The sequence below is a fragment of the Agelaius tricolor genome, unplaced genomic scaffold, assembly GCF_023055355.1.
Source record: "Agelaius tricolor isolate 1412-34295 unplaced genomic scaffold, bAgeTri1.0.p SCAF_14, whole genome shotgun sequence".
Taxonomy (NCBI): domain Eukaryota; kingdom Metazoa; phylum Chordata; class Aves; order Passeriformes; family Icteridae; genus Agelaius; species Agelaius tricolor.
The window spans coordinates 18,230,693-18,239,233 of record NW_027269274.1 but is presented as its reverse complement, the minus strand read 5'-3'; the positions used below and the strand labels follow the sequence as shown (position 1 = coordinate 18,239,233).

The 8,541-nt window shown below is 42.6% G+C and overlaps 1 protein-coding gene across 20 annotated transcripts in view; it reads right to left on the bottom strand.

Moving 5' to 3' along the window:
• Window positions 1-1,304: 1,304 nt before the first annotated feature.
• Window positions 1,305-8,541, bottom strand: part of SLC6A11 (solute carrier family 6 member 11) — a 109,188-nt gene continuing 101,951 nt past the window's right edge. For 2 of the 20 annotated variants that reach the window (XM_071440033.1, XM_071440032.1), the window contains exons 14-15: window positions 7,367-7,537; window positions 1,305-5,426 (exon numbers count right to left, since the gene is read on the bottom strand). In XM_071440033.1, the coding sequence (XP_071296134.1) occupies window positions 5,274-5,426; window positions 7,367-7,537 (324 nt within the window). In that variant the 3' untranslated portion in view covers window positions 1,305-5,273. The remainder of the gene's footprint in view (window positions 5,427-7,366; window positions 7,538-8,541) is intronic. The other 18 variants (XR_011681221.1, XR_011681220.1, XR_011681218.1 and 15 more) reach the window with 18 other exon arrangements.

Below are 8,541 nucleotides of genomic sequence, written 5' to 3'. Positions count from 1 at the left end.
AAATCAGAGCCCTGGCTGGGAGTGAGGCCGTGGCTGGGAGGTTCTTTCATTTCATTTTTCATTTCATTTCATTTCATTTCATTTCATTTCATTTCATTTCATTTCAGCAGCTGGAAGATGCCATTCCTCTCCTTGGGACATCTCCTCCAGCAGCAGCCTCTGGCTGGGCAGGGAGCTGGGGGCACTGGGAGCTCAGCTGGGACGGGGTTTTCATCCCCAGCAGCTCCTGAAGCACTCCCTGCATGGCTCTGACTGTGCCAGGGACACAAAGGGACCCCAGCAAACCAGCCACGAGTGGGAGGGAAGGGCCAGCAGCAGGGAAGTGGTGGCTGGTTAGCAATTACATTTATATTTTTATATATATTTATATATATTTATAGCTGTAGTTATATTTCTATTTATAATTATAATTTTATATTTATATATAAATATATATAAATATAAATATATATATAATTTTTATATTTTAGATATATTTACATTTTTATTTATAGTATATTTATATTTATATATTTTATATTTATATCATTTATATTTACACTTATTATACACATTTATAATTTATATTTTAAATTTTTACAAATTTAAAAATATTTTTTTTAATTTTTAAATTTATATTCTATATTATAATTTATATGTATAATCTTCCTATTTATATTTACTTCTGCTTTATATTTTTATCCATATTTATTTATATCTATATTTTCTATATTTTGATATAAATAAATATAGATATATTTTTATAGCTAGATTTATTAATAAAAATAGAATAGAATAGAATAGAATAATATACAATTATATATAATTATATATAATATATAATAATATAATATAATATAATATAATATAATATAATAATATAATATATATGGCTGAGAGAAACTGAAGTTCCCTCTATATCTATATTTTTTATATCTATATTTTATATAGATATTTAGATATGTCTATATTAATATATCTATTTATGTATAGATATAACTATTTTATATATTGATTATATATTTAGATATTTATATAGCCATCTAAATATATATATATTTAAATCTAAATATATATATATCTATTTATATAAATGGATATATAAAATATAGATATGAATAAATAGAGGCCCCAGGGAACTTCAGTTTCTCTCAGTCACAGATTTGCTGCATGACCTCAAACAAGTTGCTAAAGCTCCTCTTGTTTCTCCTTTCCCCAATTCACATCAAGGGACATTTGTTTGCTCTGCCAGGGTAGCTGAGATTGTTTAATTCATCAGGGGAGTGTCATGTCCAGTACATGGATATAAACTAAAATACACAGAATGGGGTTTGCCCATTTCCTTTAATTTTTGAGAACAAAGTCAGTAGACAAAATCTTGTGCCCTTTGAAACCAAACAGAAACACAAATTTCTTTTTGTAAAATGTTACATAAACCTTAGTGGTTGTTCATTTTTATTGTACTATTTTCAACAATTCTGCAGATACTTCAGAAAAGGGCAGATAAAAAAGAGCTGGGTAAACACAGAGCTGGGTTTTTTACATTTCCCCCTCATATAATTTCAAAAATTAGGAAGTTTACCCTCCCACTTCCCTCCCCACAAAAAGAAAAAGAAATCTGGTTTGTTTTTTTTTTTTTAAATCAGTAAACTGTTAAACAAATCAGCAATTAGGAGCACAGAGCACAGCAGTAACACCAGGGATGCTTTAGAGCACAGGTGAAATGTTCACAGCGGCTCCTGGGCACAGCACAAACTTCCTGCACTCACACAAAGCACAGGGAACACTTTTTGTCCCACAGCAGTGTTTATCCTGATCCCAGCCATCCTTTAGGGTTTTAGCTTTTTTATTTTTCAATTCCTGTGCTGCATTAGTGCATGATCTAAACTCCATACAGAGGGCTGGTTACTGCCTCCACATTTTGGTCAGACCCAACAATTCCTCTCTGGGCCTGGAACTCAAGGACACCTCACTGCCTCAGGCCCCAAAAAGTATAAATAAAAATGAGCTGGGAGGAGCAAACTGAGGGTGAATGCCTTCATTCCCTGCAGCTGGAATGGGAGCATTAACCCCTGATGTGTGAATGGCCAAACTGATCATGGTGGGACAAACTCGTGCCCATGGCCCCCCTTGGCTGCAGCCTCTGGAGGCTGTGGCTGCCCCAGCTGTGCCTGCTGAAGGCTTCCATCAATCCCCTTTAATAAAGGCTTTAATAAAGATTCTTAGGAGTCCTGAAATGCAGGCCAAACACAACCTAAAAGTTCTCAGGAGTCCCAAATCCAGGCTGAGCACAACCTAAAGGTTCTCAGGTTCTCTCTCAGGTTCTCATTTCTTGTCCTGAAGTCCAGGCCCAGCACAACCTGAAGGTTCTCAGGAGTCCCAAATCCAGGCCAAACACAACCTAAAGGTGTTCAGGTGTCCTGAAATCCAGGTCAAGCACAACCTGAAGGTTCTCACAAGTTCCAAATCCAGGCCAAACACAACCTAAAGGTGTTCAGGAGTCTGAAATCCAGGCCCTGCACAACTTAAAGGTTCTCAGGAGTCCCAAATCCAGGCCAAACACAACCTGAAGGTTCTCAGGAGTCCTGAAATCCAGTCTGAGCACAACCTAAAGGTTCTCAGGAGTCCCAAATCCAGGCTGAGCACAACCTAAAGGTTCTTAGGAGTCCTGAAATCCAGGCCAAACACAACCTAAAGCTTCTCAAGTTCTCTCAGGTTCTCATTTCTTGGCCTGAAATCCAGGCCGAGCACAACCTAAAGATGTTCAGGAGTCCTAAAAACAATGTAAATGTTCTGAGGAGTCCCAAAATCAAGGCCCAGCATAACCTAAAGGTTCTCAGGAGTCTGAAATCCAGGCTGAGCACAACCTAAAGGTGTTCAGGAGTCCCAAAATCCAGGTCAAACACAACCTAAAGGTGTTCAGGAGTCCTGAAATCCAGGCTAAGCACAACCTAAAGATGTGCAGGAGTCCTGAAATCCAGGCTAAGCACAACCTAAAGCTTCTCAGGAGTTCTGAAATTCAGGCTGAGCACTACCCAAAGGTGCATCTCCCTTCACTGATCAGAAAATATCTTCACATTCTCCCTGGGAAGGACCATGACCCACCCCAGGGCCCACGTGTGGCTTTGGGGCCTTGGTTCTGCAGCCTGGGTGGGTGGAGAGAAAGCCCAGGAAGGGAGACTGGGTCACAAATATTCCTGACTTGTTGGGACTTCCAAAAATGTGAATTCCTAGATTTTGGAGTGTCAATGTCAATTCAGTTTTTTCATTGTACATAAATCAATGTGTGGGTTCAATTCTGGGAACGTTTCTCGCCCAGTTTTCCCATGGGACTGAGTTTTAGCTCCCTCTGAGGGAGGCACAAAATGATGGTTCTGTGCCTTCCTAAATGCAGGTTTCTTCCAAATGTCCTGCCCCAAGCACCTCACAATGGAGACATGCAAACAATACTTGGAGGATTTGAAGTCCTCTGCTAGGCTTCCACCTTGCCACACACAAAATAAACCCCTACAAATAAGATAAAGTAAAAATGAAATGGCTCTATTAGGTTTAATGAAGTGACTTGAGACAAAGCAGTTCCATAAAAATGCTTTTTTTTTAAGAAGTAACAGCAAGAGCTCAGAGAAGTGCTGACTGCAGGTACAGTTCTAGCCAATATTAAGATATATTTAGTGATTTCTAGGGAAATATTTCCTTGGGAGAAGGTCAGGAGCCATTTCTGTTGCTTGCAACTCCAGGTGCTGTGTCTGAGCTCCAGTGGGTTGGAGTTGCAGAGAAGGCAGCAGGTTTTATGACATTTCTTCTGGGCTGTCTCTTGTCTCTGTTCCCAAATCCTGTGCAGTGCAGGATGCTCTTCCTCCACAGGTTTCTCACACAACCATCAAACAACAAAAACAAGCCAAGAAAAAATAGTCCAGAACAAATAACCATGTTTGGAATATTATCAGGTAAAAAAACCCCACATCCTAAGACAGAGTTGAGGAGTTTTCATACTGGGGCATCTGCACACCTCCTGGAACAACCACCCAGCAGCTGGATCCACGTACAAAACCAGCTTCAAAGCCAGGGAGTCAGCCCAGAGCAGGGCCTGACTGACACACCCAGTGCTGCTCCCTCTGTGCCACCGAGGGCTCACAGGAGCCCTGGGTGAGTCCCCTCCCTGCACCACACAGGAATGACCCCTCCTGGGGCTCCTCCATGCATCCAGGACATCACCCCAACTCCTGCTAAAGAAATCCCTGCTCTGACTTCAATCTCCATCCCAGCAGGGCAGGGGAAGCAGTGCTTGATCTGAGGGGACCTGGGAAGGGCCTTGAAGAGGAATGAGAACCCCCTGAATTGCAAGGATTGTCCAGCCCAGCTGCTGGCCCTGCACAGGACACCCCAAAGCCCACCCTGTGCCAGCAGAGGAGCTGGGTAGGGCTGCACTGTAGGATCCTGGATTCCTGTGCAGGGGAATGAGTTGTACAGACAGAGAGAGCCCTAAAGCTGCCCCTAAACCTGTTCTTTTCCCCTCAGGACATCTGCAGCTCTTTGAAATAACCTTGATCTCCTGTTGGAGGAGCACACACACAAACACAGGTCACTCCAAGGAGTGGGAAGTGCTGGCCAAACTTCAGGAGGAGCCACCCGTGGAGGAAAATGGAAAATGTTTGGGAGCACACCCTGACAGAGACCAGGAACTTACAGCAGCAAAATTCAGAGCCCTTCAGAACCAGCCTCTATCCAATCTTCAGGAAAACAGTGGCTCAGGATGGGCCCATTCCACATTTCCAGCCCTGCTGAAGCCAGTGGAGGGTGGAGGGAAGGAGATGGGAGCAGCTGAGGCGCTGTCAGCATCACCAAACTCGCCCTGAAAAGGAGATTTCTTCCCAAGCAAACCGGACAGGCTGGTCCCCTTTATATACACACATGGACAGCTGAAATGGGCTGAAATGCTTACAGGTTAGAAGGTCTATACAACATTACACCTGCCACAAATCAAAGTAGAAAAGTTTTACAGCACATTATACAGGTCCCTCTAAAGTCTAAAAAAAAAAAAAACATTGACTGGAATCACCATATTACAAGAAGTCATCACTAACAGACCATATAATACTATTTCTTTTTCTTTTACAGAATCATTATGGATAGAGTAATTTAAAAAAATCACTTTTTAAACAAGTATACAATTTTCACTTTAAAATTAACTGGTTAATAAAATTCTGTGCAAAACAAGCCAGCCTCTATAATTAAGTGAATTTATTTATTTCTTTATACAAAAAAAAATAAAACAAGGAAAAAAAAAAGTTCTTTCAGAAATGTGTCTCCTTTTCTGTGATGGTGGAAATGGTGCCATCTCCTTTCAGTTTGGCATCGCAGTCATTTATTGCTGCAATGTAGGCTCCTCCTCCGAGCTTGCCCCGCATTTTCAGGTCTGAGCTGGGTGTAATCAGCTTCCTGAATTTCTAGAAAATTGGAGAAATTGGAAATCATTATGTTTTTCTTGGCCACAGACACACCTCTCTTTAACAGATCCATTCCAAAAGTCTTTTCTCCTGCTTTTCTCATTTATTTCCCTGTTGTGGGCACACCCTCACACCTGCAGGCTGCACAATTCTGGATAAATCCTGCCAGAGCAAAGAAGGCAAAGCTCAAACCAAAGTGAATTTTTATGCTGATTTAACAATCCCCTTTCATGAAGACTCTCAGCACTGTGTCTGTTCTACAGGTACATTTTCCTTCTCATTTTGTCATCAATGATGTCCGCTGGGAAAAACAAATAGACCTGAGACAGCTATGGTGTATTGAGCTGTGCTGGAGCAAAATCTCCTTTCACTTTTCTAGCAATGACATCCACAGCAAGGTTGCTGCTCACAGCAGGAAGTTGGCTCCTCAAGAAGCTCCCAGCTGTGATTCAAAGAATCCTCTTGTCATCCTGGCAGGGAAAAGATAACGACCTGTCTGCAGTGCTGCAGCTCCAGCAGAGTCTGCTCACCAGCAGGGACAGGTGAATTGAGGAAATATTGAATGTTTAGATTTGTGCAGACTTCCTTTTTTGCCTCTCTGAGACAACTTAATGATGGACAATTCAGTTTTTGTTTATATACCCAGTGAAGATATCCTAGGCTCTCCAGGCTGTGTTTAATCAGCTGAGCAGAGTCTGCAGTGTGGACAAAATGAAGCTTTTCTGCAATGTTGGAATCCCAAATGGCTGGAAAAGCTTTGTAGTTTTGTTTCTTCCACTATTGCTTCCTTCACTGCCTTTCTTTGGAGCTCCCACAAAAACGAGCAACATCCAAGCTTAAATTTGATAATAACCTCAGCCTAGACCTGAGCTAACTTGACACCAAATGTCAGAAAATTCCACCAAATCTCTTTATTTGCCTGAGTTTCTCATTTAGAGAACTGAAATTAAGAAAACAGTCCAGAAAATGGGAATGTGGGCAACGCAGCTCTTGGAGAAAATCCTGGCAGTACAAATGAAAACCATGGAAAAAGGGAATGGCTGGTACAAACCTTGAGGGATTTGGGTGATGTTACAGACATTTTAAGCTACAAATTGTTCTGGGACAGAGCACCTTAAATTGGTTGGTTTACCAGTGGCAGCAAAAACCCAACAGGAATTCAGAACAAAGCAGAGAATGTTTAGAATTCTCTTTCCAGCAGTGGCTGAGAGCCCTGAGGCAGGGAACAGGGATGTGGCACTGCTGTTGTGATTAAAGGATGCAGGTGAGTGTTGGAACTCAGGACATTGCTCTGGCTGGCCTGGGTGGCTCAAAGCCCTGCCAGGGGGCTCAGAGACCCTGGCACAGAGCCCAAGACCCCTGTGCCTCTGATCTTGACCCATGGAAAAAATTACCAACCTTATATGAAGGATTACAAGCCACGAAAGTCTAAGTAGAATAATAATCAGTTTGTCACAGGGTGGAAATGTAGATTTTGGGGGTTTTTAGAATGGGGGTTCAGGGGGCAAGATGGAGGGATCTGGGTGTGTCCAGCCTTTCTCCTTCTTTTTCTTGGTCTCCATCTTCTGCTGTGATGGTGGCACTTTGGGATTGGTTTAGAGTAGAAGCTCAGTGTCTAACATAGGTGACAGGTATTGGGAAGTTATTGTACATAAAAAGTATAGTATAAAAAGTATAAAATATAAAAAGATAACACTGCCCTGAGGGTGATCTGTGTGCCTCTGTCTGACCTGCTGAAAGAATTTTATAGATAAGAAACAATAAACAACCTTGAGACCAAGAAATGAAGAGTTCTGACTCCTTCTTTGACCGCCGGGCTGGGAAAAGAGACTTTAACACATCTCAGAGTCACTGTGAGCAGCAGAACTTCTGAGAGGTGAGGAGTCCCAGCCCCTTCCCAGCTCCTTCTGCAGCATCACTGCTCTGCAGCTCTCTCTCACCTCCATGAAGGTGCCCTCTGTCTTCCAGAGCTTGATGCAGATCCACAGCGGGATGCAGACCATGGAGGAGAGCGCCATCATCCACCCGATGCCGTAGCCCCAGTCAGGGTAGATGTACACGTTGTTGTACTTCAGGGGCTTGTATTTCACCAGGAAAAAGATGAAGATTCCCTGAAACAGGCAGAGATATTTTGTCAGAGGTATTTGGGCAAACCCTGCGTGTGTAACAAGGATTTGGCTGATTTTTTAGGCCAGGCCAGGCTCCCTAAGGAGGGAGAGCAGAGGGAAGCTCTTCACTCACAGCAAAAAACCCACCAGCAACATCCTCTTTTCTGTACAGCTTAAATAACACATCTCAGAGGCCCCTGCAGAAACGAGCAACCTTTCAAGTTTAATCCTATTTACCTCTTGATGACAATAAACCCAGCACTTTGATGGCAAACAGCACCTGGGCAGAAAAGATTAAGTTTTGCTACAGTGAACCAGCTGTGATTAAATAACATGAGCTGGGTTCTCTCCAACCTGTCAGGATGAAAAATGAAAGCCAAAATTTTTGAAGTTGCTTTAATCCACTGTGTGTATCTGCAGTTCCAATGCTTTCATCCTGCCAAAAACCCCTAAAAAATCTGTCTCAATCTCTAATCAAGCAGCTTGGACCATTTCAATGTATGAAATAGAGAAAAGCTACCATGTCATTTTCTCCAAAGTGGTGAAACGAGTGCACAAGAGCAACTGGTATAGAGGTCATTTCAGATTTGGTGCAAATGGGTCAGAAATGTTCCTAAGTTTGCAAATGGGAGCCTGGGTCTCGAGGTGCCCCAGCTGCTGTGGTTTGCAGTTGCCATCACTGGAGGGTTACACAGCTGGAAGGGGTTTTGGCATCTCATCCTCAATTTTAAGGGCAATCAGCTCATGCTGCTTTTGGAACTTTGTCCCTGTGACGCTGCCACAGCTCTGCAGAGCTGGCACCAGCTTCCTTGCCCTCCTTTATGCCCATGGGATGGGCTTTTGGCCTCTCCTACCACTTTTAAAAGTAAAAAATGTCTTGTCTCCTTTGGAAAATGTCCACTGCCCCCAAAGAGAAAGGACAAGGGAGGAGAAAGCAGCAAAGGACCCAGCACAAGCCTGGAGGAGCTTGGGCTGTGTGTTGGCACACAAAGTGCACCAAGTACAGA